This window comes from Mobula hypostoma, chromosome 8 (assembly GCF_963921235.1).
Source record: "Mobula hypostoma chromosome 8, sMobHyp1.1, whole genome shotgun sequence".
Classification (NCBI taxonomy): domain Eukaryota; kingdom Metazoa; phylum Chordata; class Chondrichthyes; order Myliobatiformes; family Myliobatidae; genus Mobula; species Mobula hypostoma.
Window position 1 is genome coordinate 46,691,923 of NC_086104.1, and position 22,193 is coordinate 46,714,115.

Sequence of the window (22,193 nt, forward strand, 5' to 3'; positions counted from 1 at the left end):
TCTGTCAATACTCGGAACTGTATCTCTTTTCGTTAATCTCTCTCGTCTCTCATTAACATTTTGCACGCCTCTCCCTTTGTCTCTCTCATCAGCATCAATCTTCTGATAACTTGGTCTTTCGTTACACTCCTCATACATTAACTTTTTCAATTCTAGGGCCATTCTTGTAAACTTTCTCTGGACCCCCTGCAATGGCAGCCTATCCGTCCTTAAATATAGGCCCCAAAACTGCTCATTATACACCAAATATGGTCTGACTGGTGCTGTAAAAAGCCTCAGCTTATCCTTGCTTTTATATTCTAGTCCTCTTGAAATGAATGATAACATTATATTTGCCTTCCTTACTATGACGCAACCTACAAGTTAACCTTCAGGGAATCCTGCACTAGGATTCCATTTATGCCTCTGATTTCTGAATGCACTCCTCATGTAGAAAGTAGTCTATGACTTTATTCTTTCTACCAAAGTGCCTGACCAAACACTACCATATGCTAAATTCCACGTGCCATTTCTTTGCCCATTCACTTAATCTGTTCAAGTTCTTCTGCAGACTCCCCGTTTCTTCAACACTACCTGCCACTCTTTCTATCTTTGTATCATTGACATTCTTGGCTGTATTGATTGATATAATGCGAAAAGTAGCAGACCGAACATGGACCACGGTGGAACACTAACCAACCAGCCAACTAAATAAGGCCCCCTTTATTCTCACTTTTTGCCTTCTGCTAGTCAGCCAGTCTCCTAACTCAAATCTTTCCTGTAATACAATGGACTCTTAAGTTGTTTAGCAGTTTCATGTATGGCATTTTGTCAAAGGCCTTTTGAAAATCCAAGTAAACAACATCCACTTATTCTCCTTTATCTTGCCTGTTATTTCCTCAAAGAATTCCAACAGATTTATAGGCCAGTTAACCTCACTTCAGTGATTGGCAAGATGGAGTCTATTATTAAGGGTGTGGGTTCAAGGTACTCAGAGGCACACAATAAAATAAGCCAAGGTTAGCATGGTTTCCTAGGATTAATACTGGACTCCATCCTGCCAACACTGAAGTGAGGTTAACTGGCCTATAGCTTCCTGCCTTTTACCTTCTATCCTTCTTAAAGCCTGGAGTGGCACTTGTGATTTTTCTAATCCTCGGGAACAATTCCAGTATCTGGTAATTCTTTAAAGATAACTACTAGTGCCTCCACAACCTCTTCAACTATCTCTTTCAGCACACTGGTTGTCATCCATTTAGTCCATGTGATTTCAGACCTCTCAGCATCCCAACCATCTTTTTTCTTAGTAGTAACAGTTACACTCACTTCTGACACCTGAATTCTTCAATTTTATATGCTGCAAGAATCTCCCAGTTAAAACTGCCACAAAATACTTAATCCAGTTCATCTGCTATTTTTTCATCCCTCACTACTGTCATTTTTCAGTGATCCAATAGCCACTTTTCCTTCTCTTTTACTCATATCTGAACTTTTTTGGATCCTTTTATATAATTAGCTAACTTACCTTCACATATTTCATTTTTTGTGTATTTGTTTTTTTTTATATAAATGTTGCCTTCTGTTGGTTTTTCAAAGCTTCTCAATCCTCCAGCTTCCCATTAATTTTTACTCCCTCTGCTTTTGACTTTCCTTGTCAGCCTTAGTTGCCTCATCCTCCTTTTAGAATACTTTCTTGGGATGAATCAGCACTGTGCCTAATCACCCCCCAAAACTCCAGCTATTGCTGTTCTGCTGCCATCATTTCTAGTGTCCCCTTCCAATGAACTTTAGCCAGCTCCCCTCTCATGCCTCCGTAATTTCCTTTACTTCACTGAAATACTGATACATCTGATTTAGCCTCTCCCTCTCAAACTGCAGGGTGACTGCTATCATATTATGATCACTGACTCCTAAGAACCCCTTTACCTTAAGCTCTCTTTAGAAATAAGCCAAAAACAGCAATGAAGCCATGGATCATAAATGGATTACAGAGGAAGGGCTCTCAAGGCAAATTAGTGTGTATAAATCCTTAGGGCCTGAGAAAGTGTCTCCTTGGACCTTGTGGTAGGCTAGTGCAGAAATTACAGGAGTTCTATCAGAGGTAGTTCAGACATCTTTAGCCACAGATAAAGGATTAGAGAATTGGAAAATAGCTAATGTTGTTAAGGAAAGGTCTAAGAATAAGCTGGCATATTACAGGCCCGTGAGCCTGATATTAGTAGTGGTTAAGTTATTCTAAGGGACGGAATATGTAAGTATTTCAATAGACAGGGCCTGATTAGGAATTGTTGACATTGACTGTACTCTTTTTTCATAGATGCTGCCTAGCCTGCTGAGTTCCTCCAGCACTTTGTGTGTGTTGAATGAAAGGCAGTGGATGTTTTCTACATAAACTTTAGCAAAACCATTGACAAGGTGCAACATGGGAGGCTGGTCAAGGTGGTTCATTTGCTTGGCATTCAGGATGAGGTAATAAATGGGATTCAAGATTGGCTTCATGGGAGAAGCCTGAGTGGTAGTAGATGGTTGCCTTTCTGACTGGAGGTCTGTGAATAGCAGTGTGCAATTGGTGTTAGGTCCATTGTTTGTCATCTATTATCAATGATCTGGATGATAATGTAGAAAACTGGATCAGCAAATCTGTGAATAACACCAAGATTGGGGTCATAATGAACCCTTTATTCATTGTAATGACCAACAAAAAATGGGCTGAACAATAGCAGATGGAATTTAATACAGCCAACTGTGAGATGTTGCACTTTAGGAGGACAAACCAGTGTAGGACTTGGTGAAAGGTGGGGCATTGAGCAGTGAAGTAGAACTGGGACCTGGGAATACAGGTCCATAATTCCTTGAAAGTGGTGTCACAGGTAGATAGGGTCATAAAGAGATCTTTTGTCACAATGGCCTTCATAAATCGAAGTATTGAGTATAGGAATTGGGATGTTATGTTGAAATTGTACAAGATATTGGTGAGGCCTAATTTGGAATATTATGTGTAGCTCTGGGGACCTACCAACAAGAAAGATAACAATAGGACTGAAAAAGTACAGCAAATTTACAAGGAGATTTCTGGGATTTGAGGACCTGAGTTATAAGGAAAGATTAAATAGGTTAGGACTTTACTCAAGGACTCACGTACTTCAATCAGAAGGTGGTGCGAATGTGGAATGAGCTGCCAGTGGAAATGAGTTTGATTTCAATATTCAAGAGAAATTTAGATAAGTACATAGATGGGAGGAGTAAGAAGGGCTACGATCCAAGTGCGACTTATCCAGATGAGATTAGACAGAATAACAGTTCGGCTGGACTAGATAGACTGAAGAGCTGGTTTCTGTTATTAAAAACCAATCTGGTGCACTCGTGTCTTTCAAAGGATCAAACTTGTATAGCTACATATTGAGAAATGAATACAACACACTTCAATGTTTAAGAAGCTGTGTTTTTAATTTATTATTTCCCTTCCCATGGAACATAATGTGGAATGCAAAGGTTACAAAATTCTAGTCAGACAACTTTACATGTACTTATTATGTTTCAGCTAGGTCTTATAATAGAAAAAAAATCAAATCTCTCCTGTTTCTGAGAGATTCTGCTAAAGTCAAAGGTCAGAAACCTGATGGTACCAATGTCAAGGAAATCTTTTATATAAAAAAACTGCTTTGTAGAATTAGAAATTTGTAATACATTAACTGTAATTTACTTTTATGATGATGTTTCCCATTAAATTTTTATTTCACTACAAATACTGAGTTGTTTGCAGCAGAGCTATCCAATCTACTTCCAAAAAACTGTTGAAATGGTTAGGGTCTGTAATGCAACAATTTGGGATATGTAAATTTTAAAAGGCCTTTTGAAGTTAGAACTCATGAAATAAATCAAGTGTATTCAGCTGAAAATTTCTTGTAACCAGCAATTATTCTTATCCGCCTCTGTGACATTGATACCATGTTGTTTTTGAGAAATGATACCTTTCCCTGTACTTGTGACCATGTAGTGTAAGCACAGTGCTGATATGCCTTTAAAATAAGAACACCGAAAGAGGAAGAATTGGTCCAAAGGATTTCGAAATGAGTCAAAATCATCCACTTTGGTAAGGTACAAACTAGAAGTTCCCGATACAAAAAATTTGTTGGTGTATTGTGAACAATAGTGATGCAGTGCTGTGTTACAACATAATAGCTCCACGATAGTTTCTTCAGGTTTTTGTACAATACTTTTAGTTTTCACATAATATGATTTATTCTTTGACAATTGATATGTTACACTTTAAGGATCTAATTGCTATCTGGTGGAGCTCAATCACTAAACCCTTACAAAGGTCTATCACACTAAAAAGAAACTCAGAATGCCTCATTCTGTTTTGTGCCAGTAATTTGTCCTGCCTTGTCCTTCCAAGGACTTGGAGATTGCATAGAATTTAGATAAGCAGAAGAACTGGCTTTCATGAACTATTGAGTACAAGGCCTTTATTACAACATGACTTAAAAATAGGCTAGGCCAATCAACTTATTTGGGAAGAGAGTAATTAAAGATTATGGCTCATACTAATAACCTGTTCCCTTTTCCATAAATTAGAATAATGTTGTTTATGTTGCCAAATGGAAGGTTATTTAATTAAGATTTCAAGCTGACTGGTTTCTTCATCTGCATTCTCTGTCTACACAGCACAATGTAGTTCTTAAGCTTCTTCTACAACCAAAATTTTCCTTTTGTCTACTGGCATTATTGCTAATTTTAGTCAGGGTATCAAATGAAAATGTGCTCAGATGTGTCAAATTATGTAACTGGCTGTAGTACCCATGTTCCATGTAAAAATTAAATATAGTTCATAATATAAACAAACGTTTTAGTAATCTTCCTTCTATGTAATATATTTTATTCAAAATCTGCAGCATTTTTGACTTGGGAAATAATCTAAAGAATGTAAATTAATGCATATATACTCACAAGCTGATATCAGCCGCACCCTTGTCCTAGGTTTGCTCTTGATCTTTAAAATAAATGTTAATCTGAAGCAACCCAGAATGAAGAATGCATAGATGGGAATGGTATTTGCATTACTTCAATATACCTTTTTAAGAAGACATTTGGTGCAAAAGGTTATATATAAATTAGAGCAGTTTACAATAGAACTCAGCCAACTGAAGGCCCTAACAAGTATACAACAGGCTCAGAGTTGAGGGAGGGAATTCTGTCAGTTTTTGTAACGGTGCTAATGCTAGAATTTAGTGTGCACTCATACAACCATAAACAAGTAATACTGCCAAGAAATAAAATAAAATCTTTAAACTTAATATTTAGTGTACAATTTTGGTGCAAGAGAATACTGTAGCAATAAATGCTCTTGTTAGTTAAAATCTAAACTTCCATTGTAGTGATGATAACTCACAAACTCTGATCCTGACACAAAGCCTCAGTTTTCTTGTGGCGTGGAGACGTGGCCACTTTTGTTGGTGACTGCGAGGCTGTGCTTTGGGGCTCACTTCCTGCTTCAGCACCAACAGAGCATGATGCCAACTGCTGGACTGCAACAGTTTTTTTTCTGCTTAAAAATCCTCCTTCAAATGTACACTTTTTCTTGTTTTCAAACTTATCAATTTCTTCTTCCTGCATCTTTTTCCTGAATTCAGTCACACCTTCACCTGCTTTTGGAGTCTCTAGCGTCCCATCCAGACTCCTGCTTCCCCACGTCTCATTCCCTTGGCTCTTTCGCTCACTAATCATATAGTCTCCAGTTCCAGGTTTCCTTAATTTTGGCTCCCCTTCCAGCTGTATCGAAGACTCGCTTTCAGAACCGGTATTCCCTTTATCTAATATATTTTTATTGAATGTGAAAGGTTGAAAGTCTCGGTAACTATGAAAGCTTTCTGTTCGCCTTGCTCTTGCTAGCAGCGGACTCTCCCTGTATGGCCTCACAGAACCATAAGTTGCTGTCTCATGAAATACCTCCGAAGTCTGGAGCTGAAGACTGAGGGATAAAAATTTCAACAAATCAAATTACTTCAAAGCAAAATTACTAAGTATTTCACAAATATTACAGAATGTTACAACATCCAATAAAATATTGTTTAATTTCTGCCATTTATTACCCATGATCTTTAACTTTTGCACGATTCCTCTGATCTAACTTTGACTGCTCAAACAGTCAAAGATGGATTCAAAGTTGTGAAATTTGTTGTTACCTAATTAAATAGAGTTAACAGAACAAAAGTAAACATGGACATGTTTATGATTGGTCTGCAATAGACTGAAAACTCCAGTTGAGGTATAAGACATCGATGCCCAAGGTTGTATTTGCTTTGAGTTTAATCTTATTCCTCCTTTTTATAGTTGGGCAAAAACAAGAGCATTTCTACTTTCATCAGAGGGTTTGTGCTTTATCATGCCAAATCAATAAATATTTGGAGACTAGGACTCAAGTTAGTTTGAAGCAGAATGAGGATTGAGCCCACAGTCAGAGAACTATATATTGTTCTGGTCCCAAGACTATAAGAAAAGTGTGATTATACAGGATGGGGTGCAGAGAAGAGTCACCAGTACAGTAGCAGGCATGCAGTGTTTCAGTTACTAAAGGAAAGAGTGAATAGACTTGGCTTGTTTGTCCTGGAGTGGCCTGACCAAAATATGAGTTGTGTGTGTAAGGTAGGTAACAAGGAACATTTCTACAGCAATGTGCAAAACAAAAAGGGCAAAAATTTTAAGTAAGAGGTAGGAGATTGAATGGTAAACTGAGGAAATTTTATTTTGCACCCTGCTAGTGGTACAGGCAGGTACACTCACAATATTTAAGTGAACACCTGAAATGTTGGGACCGAAAAAGCTATGAGCTACATACAGGAAATTGGGATGATGCCAAGTGCTAAAGGCCTCTTTCCTTGCTGTATGACTGAAGTTAAAAGATGGGAAACAAGAAAACAATGACAGCTGAAGGACCTCGTCCCAAAATGTCAACTCTTTATTCCTCTGTGTAGATGCTACCTGACAAACTGTTTGTGTGGCATTTCAGTGGTGGTGGGGGGGGCGGTTGAACATGTGAGGTGATGTACAAAGGAAATGGATTAATTCAATCACATAACCTTTCACTTTATGAAAAAATGTGTGTATATAATACACAGCTCAGAAAATTTTTAAAAAATAAACATTGTTTTTTGAACTTCACCTGACATGCGATACTAGTGCTCACAGTGACCGAGCAGCCCTGTTAGCAATCTCGTTCAAGGTCTCTCAGCCCAGTACTGCAGTGCACAGTTGCACCACGTTTATTTGCTTGAGTCAATTCTGTTTTTGATGCGAGATAAGAGAGGCTATTGATAACTGGTGAGTGCTGTATTGTGAGGATGCTAGGCTGATGAGGAGCATTGAATGGGCTCACCCAACTTGGGTTGTGACATTAGCCCCTCCCAACTTCCCCATGGGAGTGAACAATGGATCAGGGTTATATGCCATTTATTTTTCCACCCCTGAATACTCACCAACTCAAACTTTGTGGGCTATGGTCTATGGAAAATGTACAGGTAATAAGTCTAAACTCTTATTATAAAGCATAGATAATTGAGAAGGGGAGCAAACCATTGTACAAGAATGTTTCAAAGCCTTTAGCAGAATTGCTGCAGTTTTTTATGACCCTTAAAATTAAAATCAGAGAAAGAAACCCCCCCCCCCCCATTTCTAATGCCCATTGGAATTGTCTGTTTTCTTGGAAGAATCAGCTCCTGCTGCTAAAAGCTAGTAAATAAAATAATCTGCTTGATGACTATTACCTTGAGCTTGACTCCCGCAGTTTGGTCTGTTGTACGAGTGAGGCAGCTGGACTGATGTTGGGAGTAACACAGCGGGATGTGCTTAGATCACACTGATCCAGCAACTTCAACAGCTCTTCTTCTGTGGGGCCTCCAACATCTACAATAGAGAATTGATTTTATGAATTTCACTGCAGTTATATATAGGATATTAAGAGTAATTCTATAGAGTATCTCATTTAACTGTAGCCTTGCAATACAATCTACAATGTATTGTAGATACATTTCAGCTAAACTCATGAAAAATTATAGCATTTCAACAGCACCAAATGTGAGACCATTATTTACAATTATTTACACTGTACTGCTGCCACAAAACAAAAGATTTCCCAACGTGTGACAATAAACCTAATTCTGATTCTAGTGACAAAATAATAATTTGCTTTTTAAATAATGGCTATTTACCTGTTACAGATTTCATTAATGGATCCAATGATCTAACTACATTGTTTAACTGACAACTAGCAAGTATACATCTGAAGAAAGTTCCAACAACCTCTCATCACTAATACAATATTGACCTACTATCATAAACAGCACGTGGGAATTTTTTTATGAAGTAACATCATACTCTGACTGCAGAAGCTAACAAGGTTCTGCAGCTTAAATGAAAGGCAGCCTTGATTTTTGAAAACGAAATAATTCAAAATCCATTTATTAGGAATCTCTGGTTGTGATGTTAAACTTTGATGGAACTTTTCAATTCCACACCTATCCACTTTCTCAAGAATGTTGTTTGCTGCCGGTATCTGTAAAGACTAATCAAATTGTTTAAGCAGAGGATTCTGATCTCTGCAGCCAATGATCAACAAATAAGAATAGATCTGCACTGGCTTTTTTGGCAGCAGCCTTCACCGTACCTCTCTCTTCCCCTTTGTTTACCATGTCCATGGCAGTTGTCAGGTCCCACATCTGAATACTCCCATTACCATGGCCTGTGAAGAGATACCGCCTTGGTCGAGAACCCATCCGACTAGAACCTTCACATTCCCTCACAGTAAATGCGGTTATTGTCATGCCATCCACTGCCTGGATCTCACAAATCCTGCAATCAAAATAACATTAGGATTTATAATATAAATCATTCTCCAAAATATAGCAAGAAGTTTATTTTGCTAATGGATTACCTTTTCCCTGTAGAAGATAAACGAACAAACAGCTTATTTGTGACTGGAACAACTTTTTGAATGAAAACTTGTTGATCATCCCTCTCCCCAAAGGGTCCTAAAAACAGTAAAATATAATAGTATAATACAAAACCAAAAAGTTTTGCTGCAATAGAAATTTAGAATTTATGTCAGCAGCCTAGAACTACCAGCGTTGAAATACTTAAGTAGCAGCACCAGACTTCTTCCACCATGAGTTGCCAAATGTTTTAGTCCAGAACTTACTGATAGTTTGATACAAACTCTGCATGTTCCTGAAAATCAGACCTGAGCTATGATCTGACACTGTTAATTTACAAACAAGAAAAAAATCTGCAGATGCTGGAGCAACTCAGCAGGCCAGGCAGCATCTATGGGGGAAAAAAAACAATTGATGTTTTGGGCTAAAGGGTCTCAGCATTTTGTGTGTGTTGCTTTGTTAATTTAAATGGGGATTGCAGGACATGATCAAAATGGATTATAATATATAGTTGCTACAATCTTAATAATTTTCAAATATCATCAACATTGATAAAAAATCTCTTGAAATATTTATTGATGGTGAAGTTGGAAATGGAGTTCTCAGTGTGAATGTTAATGGCAATGGTTTGATCTAACCAGCACTTCATCTATGCTCAACTATTCAGGAAACACTCTTCCAGTCCATCAATGCACTTTTAATGCAAGATAAGCTTTTGACTGTACAGGGGACAATACTAAACTAATTCTTTTAGGCTAAAGATGCAAATAACAGGCACAGGTAGAAAAACACTGATAGAACTTGCATTTCTAAGCAACATTTAATACTTAGAAATCTTCAACAATGTTTTTATTTTAGTGTCAATGGATCTATCTCTGATCCAGATATTTACCGATATCATTACCAGCAGCATAACTCCCATGGCTCTCAGTTTCCTCCAGTGAAAGTATTTTGAAAGATGCCAATGGAGTGGACCCTGGTTGTGTGGAGATCATTCCTCTGAATCGAGTGACTGTCCAAGTCCTCACATGGTTGTTATCAGCACATACTGCAAAACCAAGTCCATTTAATCATAAATCACTTCCATCAACAGAAGCAAAATAAAAATGCTTGAAATGGTTTGAGATGAAATAAGTGTTAATTTGCCAATGTGCACACTAAATCAAGTACAAGATCAAAATACCTGTATCCCTTCACATTAACAACTAGAGAATTGTAAATACATATGCAGAGAATAAAATTTCTTAATTCAATTTTTCGTATGTAAGGCGTTTCTTTTATGTTACTGCTAAGGCTAATGAAAGTGGCTTCTTTGTTATGTTAACTGCTGAGAAAGTGCTTCTCTCTCGCAGCTTGTTTGGGTTATATTACTGATAACAGCATTGTATTCATTTGCTAACCTATTTGGATAGATGTTATTCTTTCTTGTGTGTCTGTAAGCTATTGTTTCACGGGCTTTGGAGCAGAAGGCGATGGGGACAGAGAGAGGAGACGCGATGCTGTAACCTGGGCGGCGGGATGGACCCCGAGGCCCAGGGTGTTCGTTGAGGAGAGGAGACAAAGACAGACTCATGCAGCATCTGGTCGACCACCGTGGTTGGGCCCAGGCGGCGGGTCGAGGAGGTCAGAGGGGATCGAATGGTGGAAAGAAGACTCCATTAATTGAGCTCCAAATGTTGTGCATGAAGTGGTTGAACTTTGATAAGTTTGGTGCCTTTTACTTTCCTTTTATATCTCTATTAATTACATAGTTCCAGTAAGATCTATAAAGTGTAATAATTTAATCGCATATGGTGTATCATCTATTATTTGGCGGGGCTGAAGCGCTTCCCCGAGACGAAAGTGAGCTGAGCGAGCCTGAGGCTTACCAGGGGGCTACACTTAAATACACTGAAGGCTTTGACATACACTATTGAAGAATTATTTGTTATTTCTATGATCCTATTTGATAATGGAGACATTTTACGTATATTATATTCATTAATAAAACAAAGTTGTTGAACTTTATGCTGGAGATTTGTTACATTTTATATGAATATATAAGGTTGCATTTTTAAATTGAATGCACTGTTAAAATATGAATCAGATTTGAAGAATCAGTCTCTTTATATTTGACATTGCTAAAGGGGAGGAACATTCTGAAGATAATAAGTGTTGTTTTCTTAAAATAAAGGAATGTGTTCTGTTCTAATTAAGGTACAAATTATTAGAAATACAGACATAAACCTCTTCAAATCCAAATAATAAGTTTACCTGAAACCAGATACTTTTCTGACAGCATGATTTTAGTCACTGGGCTACGATGAACTGTGAAGGTCTGGAAGAGTTGGGGACCTGACCCGACAGTTTCAGGATGCTGGACTATTACACGTACTGCTCCAGAACTAGTCCCATAAGCAATCTCAATCCAATTTCCACTGACGCCTGTAAGTAAAGTAAAATGCATTTGATTACCAAGTACTGGAAACAACTCAGTTACATTCAAAGTTTATAAATGGAACAATATGCAGTCAGATATAGTCTTCTCATTTCCTTCTTCTCAATAAACACAAATATAATCATCTCAGGAAAGATGATTGCTCAAGCAGCTTCTTAAAAAGAAACTGATATTTTGACCTCTTATTCTGTGAAAAATATTTGATCACATCACACTTAAGATTTATAAACAGTAGAACACAATGGTTTGGACACCCATAACATACATACTTGTTTTAGGAGTGAGGTACACACTTAGTGCAGTTATGGCATCATTGGATGGATCATGATAAAGTTCAGTAACTAGAAGATCATTATCCTTCATCCTCAGAGGGAATTTTTGCATATCTGCAATGTTGAGAGGAATTAATAACATTACTAATGAATAACAATTTAAATGAAAAATTGAATCAATCAAGGGGTACTTTAATACTCACTTTTCTAGATAATAGAAATGCCATATTATCCCAATCAGAGTACAAACAACCATTACAATGTTTTATCTCTAATGCGCACTTTCAAAACTGGTAACAGTCCTAATACAACAGCTTATAGCATCCTCACTGAAATAGCATCACCAAGCAAGGAGAAGAAAACTTTACAGAAGCTTCTCGCAGTACCATCACTATAACCACTACTCTGTTGCTACTGTTCAGTCATCCTCATGGTCACCACTGTTAATATCTGTTGATGCAGATATTAACAGTGGTGACCTCGAGGATGACTGAACAGTAGCAACAGAGTAGATCAACTGACGGGGCTCTAACTGCTTCTGCATAAGTCAGCCTATCAACGTACACAGAGTGAAGTAAACATTATGTAAATACCTGAAAGTTAGATTATGCAACACATTTTGGTCTGCCCATTGTTTGAAACAGGCCACATATAGTTTTGAGATCTTATCAATGCCAAACTGTATGCATTGACTATATAGCCTTTGCCAATATTCACATAGAACATAGAAGACCATAGAAAACCTACAGCACAATACAGGCCCTTCAGCCCACAAAGCTGTGCCAAACATATCCTTACCTTAGAACTACCTAGGCTTACCCACAGTCCTCTGGTTTTTCTCAGCTCCATGTGTTCATCCAGGAGTCTCTTAAAAGACCCTATCGTTTCCGCCTCCACCACCACCGCCGGAAGCCCATTCCACACACTCACCACATTAAAAAAAAATCATCCCACGACATCTCCTCTGTACCTACTTCCAAGCACCTTAAAACTATGCCCGCTCATGCTAAGCCATTTCAGCCCTGGGAAAAAGCCTCTTGACTATCCACATGATCAATGCCTCTCATTATCTTTTACACCTCTATTAGGTCACCTCTCATCCTCCATCGCTCCAAGGAGAAAAGGCCGAGTTCACTCAACCTATTCTCATAAGGCATGCTCCCCAATCCAGGCAACATCCTTGTAAATCTCCTCTGAACCCTTTCTATGGTTTCCACGTCCTTCCTGTAGTGAGGCGACCAGAATTGAGCACAGTCCTCCAAGTGGGGTCTGACCAAGGTACTATATAGCTGCAACGTTACCTCTCAGCTCTTAAACTCAATCCCACGATTGATGAAGGCCAATACACCGTATGCAGAGTCAACCTGCGTAGCAGCTTTGAGTGTCCTGTGGACTCGGACCCCAAGATCCCTCTGATCCTCCACACTGCCAAGAGTCTTGCCATTAATGCTATATTCTGCCATCATATTTGATCTACCAAAGTGAACCACCTCACACTTATCTGGGTTGAACTCCATCTGCCACTTCTCAACCCAGTCTTGCAACCTATCAATGCCCTGCTGTAACTACTGACAGCTCTCCACACTATCCACAACACCTCCAACGTCTGTGGTATCAGCAAATTTACTAACCCATCCCTCCACTTCCTCATCCAGGTCATTTATAAAAATCACAAAGAGTAGGGGTCCCAGAACAGATCCCTGAGGCACACCACTGGTCACCGGCCTCCATGCAGAATATGACCCGCCTACAACCACTCTTTGCCTTCTGTGGGCAAGCCAATTCTGGATCCACAATGCAATATCCCCTTGGATCCCATGCCTCCTTACTTTCTCAATAAGCGTAATCAAATGCCTTGCTAAAATAAAATTCATTATTGAGAGACTGTGTCGTCATCTAACCAAGCAAGTTACCCAGCAGTGGGGATAAGTAACAGAAGACTTTAAATACATAAGATTTCCTACCTATGTAATATATTGATCCATTATTACAGCCCAACAGAAGGAATGTTCCTGCTGTGTCACAGCTTGTGATAGGGACAACTTCCTGTACCTGCAAATTTGAACAGGGAAGTTCAGGTGAAAAACTGGATCATAATCTTTTCACTTGGCAAATTTAACTCATATAAACAATAAATAAGTTAAAATGGTTTTGATTTATCCAGAGAAAAATAGTATACTTGGTTAGAAAGCCTACCAGAGAGCTAAAGAAAAAGAAATTTTGAAGTTATACTACCCAATGAGCATGCTACCAAACTTCAAAACAAAATCAGCATTTTAATCATGCCACTTCTCTGGTGGTATTTCATTAGGATACATGATTTTTCACACCTACAGAGCATATGCCTCAATCACTATCAAAAAATTAAGACTAGCCTCTCCCACAGCATCATTGTCCTGTGGTCCACACGGTGAGAATATAGCAACTGGAAGTGACTTACTGTTCATCTGAAAACTGTATTTACCTGGTACTTAAAGCATTTGACTAATTTATAATTAACTTATTATGAAACAGGACTGTTGCAAAGGAACCCCAATCTCCCTCTCCTTACTTCCCCATAGCCCAGTAATTTATTTTCTCTTGCATTCTTATTGTCTCTACTTTAGTTCTTCTGTCACTTGCAAAGGGCAATATTCAATAATCAATTAAATAACTGGCCTGACTTTGGCTGCATGGATTTTAGCTTCTTCCCACAACACAGAAACATGGAAAATCCACAGAGACTGCATCTGAGATCACGATTTGACCTGGGTTACTGAAGCTGTGAGGAAGTAGAATGAACTGCTGCATCATTCTGCCAATTTCCACCCATTTTTTTCCAGCGGGAATAATCACAATTTTTCTTTATCTAAAATCAAGTTTTCTTTACCTAAAGAAAACAATCCAGTCTAATCAATCCTTTCACATACAACTGAAACATCCCAGTAAATTCTCCAATCTTAACATTATGCTCAAATCTTCTCTGAACCTTCTTTGGTGCCATCATATCCTTCCTGTATTATATGACTCAAATTTCTAGGTGACACAGAGACTTCAGTTGCTAGATATTAGTCTAATTATTTCTATACCTCTACCATGATCTCCTTTCTCCATCACCCTGTGCACCAGCTGCAGGGTGTGTATCCATGCACAAATCTCCACGGTCCTCTACACTTGTGTGAATCATAGAACTCATTTTTGTATTCCCTTGTATTATTTGTCCTCCAAAATCCATCCCCTACATCTGGCTGTTTTTGTGTCACTTCTAAACTTCTCAATCACTGCCCTTGCACTTAATTTTGTACTATTAATACATAATGACAAAAGTGAGTGAGAAACATGCACTAGAAGCCACACAAAACGCTAAACTTCGAGTCACTGAAACAGCCCATGACTATTTCCCCTTGTGTGAAGCCATCATGCTAATTTTGGATGGAATCATTCAGCTAATTTTCCTTTGAATCACTAAGGTTTTATGATTCCATTCTGTCTGTCATGTGAAATTTTGTTAAATCAAACTTCCTTATTATTTCCTCAAAATTCATTTCTTCTTAACAAATTCACATCAGCTGTCTTTCATTAAGCTAAGCTTTTCTAATAACTTAAACAGTCTTTTTTCTGTCTGTAAAACTTACCAATCTATGTTATGCTGACAAGCCCTTAAGTTACCATTTTCTTTTTTAAATTACACAGTGTTGAACCCATCTACAACTTGTGGCAGGGAAAGGGGAAAGGTAACCTAGTGTCATTCAGGGCTGAACTGAAATATATTTCTCAAATAGATTCACATTTTGTTATCCTTCAAGCTGATTTTTTCACTAGCCTTGCAAAATCTGTTTCATCTTTAGATTGAGTTCCCTTTCACCAAATTAATTCTCAACTATCATCTCCTCCTAATGTCATATTAGATTCGGCTTGCTAATGACTGAAAACATATTTGTCCACATCTAATTAATTAATTTAGAGATACATATGTAAGCAGACCATCAAATCTAGACAAGCTGGGATTCTTCAAAAGTCAGCATTGCCATTCACCCCTCACATCTTATATCCTGCAAAAATTTAAAATTGCATTGACAGCTAGGGAAAAATTATTTGAATGAAATGAAGTTGAAGTTCTTGGGCAATATGTATTTTTAACTTCCAGTATGGACAACACATCAAAAAAAAAAATCGTGGTAGTATTACAAATCCATTATATCAAACCTACTGAATCAGCTAATTTGAATTCAGCGTAATTTTAATACATTCTTCACCACCTCCTTTTCTTTTAGTAGTTTAGGATAATACATATCCTAATATACTGTATGAAGGAACAAAAGAGTTTTGAGAGGAGCCATCATTCAAAGTGACAATTTAGAATTGTATAACACCACAGTACAGAAGCAGACTCTTCACTCCATCTAGTCCAGTGGTCCCCAACCACCGGGCCGCAAAGCATGTGCTACCGGGCCGCGAGGAAACAATATGATTTGGCAATATGAAACGATATGAGTCAGCCGCATCTTTCCTCATTCCCTATCACGCACTGTTGAACTTGAACACCATCCCCACACCCCCAGCCAGTCCGCAAGAATATTGTCAATATTAAACCGGTCCATGGTGCAAAAAAGGTTGGGGACCCCGATCTAGTCCATGCCAAACTTCGGACCATAGATTTTCATATCCCTTTTATCCATGTTATCTATCCAAATTTCTCTTCAATGTTGAATTCAAACCAGTATCCTTCACTTCCGTGGCAAGCTTGTTCCACACTCTCACCACTCTCTGAGCGAAGAAGTTCCCCTTTAAACATATCCCCTTTCACTCTTAACCTATGACCTCTAGTTTTAGTCTTAACAACCACAATGGAAAAAGGCTGCTTGCATTTACCTTATCTATACCCCTCATAATTTTTTTATTCTCTATCAAATCACCCCTCATTCTTCTACACTCGGGGGAATAAAAGTCCTAACCTATTCAAACTTTTTCTATAACTCAGATCCTCGAGCCCTGATAATATTCTTGTAAATTTTCTCTGCATTCTTTCAATCATACATATTTTTCTGTAGGTAGGTGACCAAACCTACACACAATACTCCAAATTAGGCCTCATCGATGTCTTATATAACCTCAACATAACGTCCCAACTCCTACTCTCAATACTTTGATTTACGAAGGCCTATGTGTCAGAAGCTTTCTTTGTGACCCTATATACCTGTGACAAACTTTCAAAGTTCTATGGCTCTGTATTCCCAGATCCCTCCTTTCTACTGCACTCATCGGTGACCTACCCTCACCGTGTAAGTCCTACTCTGGTTTGTCTTCCCAAAGTGCAATACCTTACACTTGACTGCATTGAATTCCATCAGCCATTTTTCAGCTCGTTTTTCCAACTGGCCCAGATCTAGCTGCAAGCTTTGATAGTCTTCCTTGCTATCCACTACATCCCAATCTTCATGTCATCTGTAAATTTGCTGAATTATTTTATCACATTATCACTCAGATGAGAAACAGCAAAGGACCCAACACCAATCCCTGCAGCACATCACTGGTCACAGGTCTCCCATCAGTGAGACAATCATCTACTACCATTCTTTGGCTTCTCTTGTGAAGCCACTGTCTAATCTGTTTTACTACCTGATCTTGAAAGTCCATGTAGACAACATTCACTGCCCTGCTTTTATCATCTTCCCTGGTAACTTCCTCCAAGATCAATTAGACATGGCCTACCACACACAAAGCCATAATGACCGTCCCTAATCAGTCCCTCTCTATCCAAATACCTATATATCCAGTCTCTTAGAATACCTTCCAATAACTTACCGACTACTGATGTCAGGCTCACCAGGCCTACAATTCCCTGGCTTATTCTTGGCTATCCTCCAATTCTTCGGCAGTCATTCGTGGCTAAGGACATTTTAAATACCCCTTCTAGGGCCTCCGCAATTTCTGCACTAACCTCCCACAGGGTCCGAAGGAACACTTTGTCAGGTCAGCTCCCTAATTTTCCTCAAGACAGCAAACACCTCCTCCTCCTCTGTAATCTATATATGGTCCATGACTTCACTGTTACTTTGCCTTACTTCTATAGATTCTGTGCCCATCTCCTGTGTATACAGATGCAAAAAATCCATTTAAGACCTACCCCCATCTCTTTCGGCTCCATGCATTGATGACCAGTTTGAACTTTCAGAAGACCAATTTTGTCTGTTGTTATCCCTTTTGCTCTTATTACATCCCTTCGGATTCTCCCTTACCTTTCTGCTAGAGCAATCCATGCCTTCTATTAGCCCTCCTGATTTCTTATACTCGAGCACCTCCTTTTTCTTAATCAGGGCCTCAATATCTCTCAAAACCCAAGTTATTATTGCCTTTTATTCGGACAGGAACATATAAATTCTGTACTCTCAAAATTCCACTAACCAAGTACATCTTTGCCAGGAAACAACCTGTTCAAATCCACATTAGACAAATCCTTTTTGATCCCATCAAAATTGTCTTTTCTCCAATTCAGAACCTCAGCCCAAGACCAATCCTTCTCCATAATTATCTTGAAAGTAATGGCATTATGACCATCAGCTGCGAAGTGTTCCCTTACACAAACTTCTGTCACCTTCCCCGTCTCTTTTCCTAAAGGAGGTCTAACACCGTACTCTCTGTAGTTGGGAACTCCAACTTTCCTTAACACTTTTAACAATCTCAATCCCACCTAGCACTTTTAAAGTATGGGGGGCTGTGGAAAGTCAAAATCACCTTCTGTCACAACCTTGTGTTTCTTGTAATGGTCTGTGATCTCTCTACAAATTTGCTCCTCTAAATCCTGCTGACTATTGGGTGGTCTATAATATAATCCCATTAATGTGATCATCTCTTTCTTATTCCACAGTTTTACCCATATAGCCTCAATAGATGAACTCTTCAGTTTGTCCATTCTGAGCGTGCTGTGACATTTTCCCTAACTAGTTTGTTGAAAATGACAGAACTTGGCAAACATCTGACCATGTGTTCAAAATCTGTGCATGAATCTCTAGAAAATGCTTTCAAAAATGTGAATGAACCAGAATGTGAAAACTTCTCACTCAGTGCCTTGCTGCATTTAAAATGTCTGAATGTGAGAAAACCATAAAATGGACATAATTACCATATCTTACAATCCTAACTAATGATGATGGCAATAGATTGAAAATAGGAAATAAATATACAAAATTCTGTTATAAAAGCAGCTCACCTGCCAGTGTTGGGTAACTGCATTCCACACACCAACTTTCCCTGTGTGACTGGTTGCGACTAGCTGATTACCAATGAAGAAGAGTGCATCCACTGGAACTCCAAGACTAAACACACCTGCAAAACAGTAAAAGCAAACATGTACATTACTACATCTCAAAACTTTATTCTAGAATTAACAGTTGTACTATTGGTTCTATTATATATTTTTTATTTGACCTACAAACTGATGAGGTGGGATTATGATTTTCTATACAGGTTTCCCCCGCTATCTGAAGGTAGAACGTCCTATGAAATGGTTCGTAAGCGGGAATGTCGTAAAGCAAAGAAGCAATTACCTTTTATTTATATGGGAAAATTTTGTGAGCATTTGCAGACCCAAAAATAACCTATCAAATCATGCCAAATAACAAAAAGCAGGAATGATATGATAAATATACAGCCTATATAAATTAGAAATATTTCTCTACAACGACTGCCTGCACAGATCTCCGTAGCAAAAATCTCACGCAAGCGCTGTTGGCAAAACACTGCCTCAAGTAACCTTCAGGCTATGAAGCTGCCAAATCATACCAAATAACACTTAAAAATACACAGCTGATATAAAGTAGAAATAATGTATGTACAGTGTAATATCACTTACGGGAATCAGGAAGACAGCACCGAGCACACTGATGATGGTGTGTTAGGCTGAGTTGGAGCTTGGGTGGTGCAGTGGCCCCCACCCTCTGGGCCACCGACCGATACCGATTTGCAGAGAATGCAGGGGTAGCCAGGATGAACTCAGCACATCTTTAAGAAAAAAGCCGAAACAAACAAGCTAATTAATTAGGTGCCGCCCGGCACTTAATTGTCGGCCCAGATCAGAGGCGATTGCCGACTGCATTGCCTCTGATATAGACCAACATTTATGTGCCAGGTGGCACCTAATTAATTAGCATGTTTATTTCGGCTTTTTTCTTAAAGATGTGCTGGGTGCCTCCCGGCTACCACTACATTCTCTGCGAATCGATATCTGTCCGCGGCCTGGGGGGTGGGGTGGTGGGACACTGGGGTGTCTGTTTCCATGAGGGCAGGCAGCTCATCTTTTATGACTGCCCGCCTCGATGTCGAAGGTCGAGGTTCATCGTCTGCTGTGGCTGATGTGGAAGTTTTGCTTGACTGCTTAGTTAGCCTCGCGCATTTTTCTATCATACAGTTCTTTGTAAGCACTCAAACCATCTTGCAAATATGCCCTAAACCGACATACCCTTTCAAAATTAAAGTCGTACTTTATCACTGCAGCGAAAATCTCACACAGGTGCTTCACGTTCAGTTCCTGGACGACTTCACCTTCGGTCCGTTTGGTACTGTATTCGGTTTCGATTGTTATCCTTTCCTCTTGCAATTGCATCAGCTCTTCATCTATCAGTTCTTGGTCATGGGATGCCAAAACCTCTTCAACATCATCTTCGTCAACTTCCACAAGCCAAACTCACTTTGTCCTTACTTCGTTCACCACGATCGAAACGCTTAGTGTAACACCCTTACGATCTCTTTTAGGCTTTTCCGATACCTTAGAACTCATCTTGCTAACGGCTGCTCACAGGCACGTGTTTAATCAATGCCGGCGAGAATGCAGTTCCAAATCTGGGGGAGAGCGACTGCTCGGGGTGCGCGCTGCCTTTTATTGCGCGCTGATTTTTTTTTCGCGTGCTGCCTTTTTTTCGTAACAGTGAAAACACCTTCTGTTAGCAAAAACAGAGAACTAATGTAGGTCTTTCGTAACAGTGAGGTTTCGTAAAGCGAATGTTCGAAAAGCCGGGGACACCTGTACTAAGAGCCCTTTTTCATATGCAGACCACTTCTCTTATTAACCTCCAATGCCCTGCAATCCTTTGCTTTAGCAATCACCTCACTAAAATATGAATACTTAAGTATGTAATTAATTTGTGTAACAACTATTCAGATTAAAACCTGAATTTTTGATTTGGCTTACTTCTCTACAAATATACTATTTTAAGATATTTCATACCATTAATGTTCAATTGGTCTACAATCATAGGAAGATGCTTCCCTAGGTGTGCAGCTATTTATACCATATGATGTATTCGGAGCCCTAAACAGACCTGGATGCTTGCTGCTCAAGGACCAAGATAATGCACACATACACTGCATGTTCATAACACCTAATTTCTATGAGCCACATAGGATTTTTCTGCAGGTGTTTAATAGCCAATGACATAAAATTTAATCCAGAGGCATTCATTGTGCTGGTCGCACTGATCAATGAAAGTATATTTAAAAAATAATAACTAACTAACTAACTAACTAACTAAATATATATATATAAATAAAAAAATATAAATGTCACGTTGGTCATTCTTTCTGCCAATGACATTGTTAAAAAAGCCCACTAAATCATGATCTTCAAGCAAGGGACAGATTCTTTCAATATCTCCACATGAGTGTACAATCTGGCTAAGGTACTTGATAGCACCTCAAACATTTAGTGCTTTGTTGTGCAAAAGTCTAGAACATATGTAAAACCAGAATCTGTAATATGAAGATACTTTCAAAAATAATGAAATGAAAACTTTCTGAATATCAAAATATTACTATAAAGAGTAATAAACAGTAAAATAAACTAAATCAAATCAATATTTGGTTTTCAAACTGCATCAGTTCTCTTAGGTACACTGTTGTATAGTTTTGTAAGAAAATCAGCCGGTGGGTTGTTACAAGTATATTGGAAAACTTGCCACAGTACTTCTGCAAATCTTGGCTGCCTCGCTTGCTTCTATTTCTCCAAGTAATCCTAGACAGCCTCTATGATGTTGAGATCAATGCTCTCTGGAGGCCGTACAATCTGAAGCCAGATAAAAACTCTAAGGTGTCTAAGACTTTTGCATAATACTGTACAACTGTATCAAGAGCAGAAACTTGATAGCAGTTACTATTACTGAAAGGTATAATATTGGATAAAAAAAATTAAATTGTTAATGGTGGCTGGTTAGATAATAAATGATCAGACACAGCATAACATCTGCAGCATAACTTGGGTAAACATGAAAAACAGTGAAGAGGTTGGATTAAACCATAAATCAGGATGCAGTAAAACACGCCAGTGTATTCACTTAAGAAAGAAACATAAGAAATAGAGGCAGGAATAGGCCATCTGACCCATCAAGCCTACTCCACCCATGCCTGATGCAATTAAATTCACTGATCTAATTATATTACTAAATTATTTGCAATATTGAATAAATGCAAAAACCAGGAATCATATTCCTGCTGTTCACACAGATAGTGATCTCCATTCCCACCTTCTTCATAATCAGCAACAGACAATTCTACCATTTGTACGGAATCATCATCTCCCGATACACCTGCAGTGAAACATTTTGCAAG

The 22,193-nt window shown here is 38.6% G+C and overlaps 1 protein-coding gene across 1 annotated transcript in view; it reads right to left on the bottom strand.

Annotated features, from left to right (window-relative positions):
- Window positions 1-3,390: 3,390 nt before the first annotated feature.
- Window positions 3,391-22,193, bottom strand: part of kctd3 (potassium channel tetramerization domain containing 3) — a 93,272-nt gene continuing 74,469 nt past the window's right edge. Inside the window, exons 10-18 of the mRNA XM_063055779.1 lie at window positions 18,805-18,920; window positions 13,580-13,667; window positions 11,613-11,729; window positions 11,160-11,330; window positions 9,799-9,954; window positions 8,909-9,005; window positions 8,642-8,826; window positions 7,743-7,881; window positions 3,391-5,950 (exon numbers count right to left, since the gene is read on the bottom strand). Of these exons, the coding sequence (XP_062911849.1) occupies window positions 5,368-5,950; window positions 7,743-7,881; window positions 8,642-8,826; window positions 8,909-9,005; window positions 9,799-9,954; window positions 11,160-11,330; window positions 11,613-11,729; window positions 13,580-13,667; window positions 18,805-18,920 (1,652 nt within the window). The 3' untranslated portion in view covers window positions 3,391-5,367. The remainder of the gene's footprint in view (window positions 5,951-7,742; window positions 7,882-8,641; window positions 8,827-8,908; window positions 9,006-9,798; window positions 9,955-11,159; window positions 11,331-11,612; window positions 11,730-13,579; window positions 13,668-18,804; window positions 18,921-22,193) is intronic.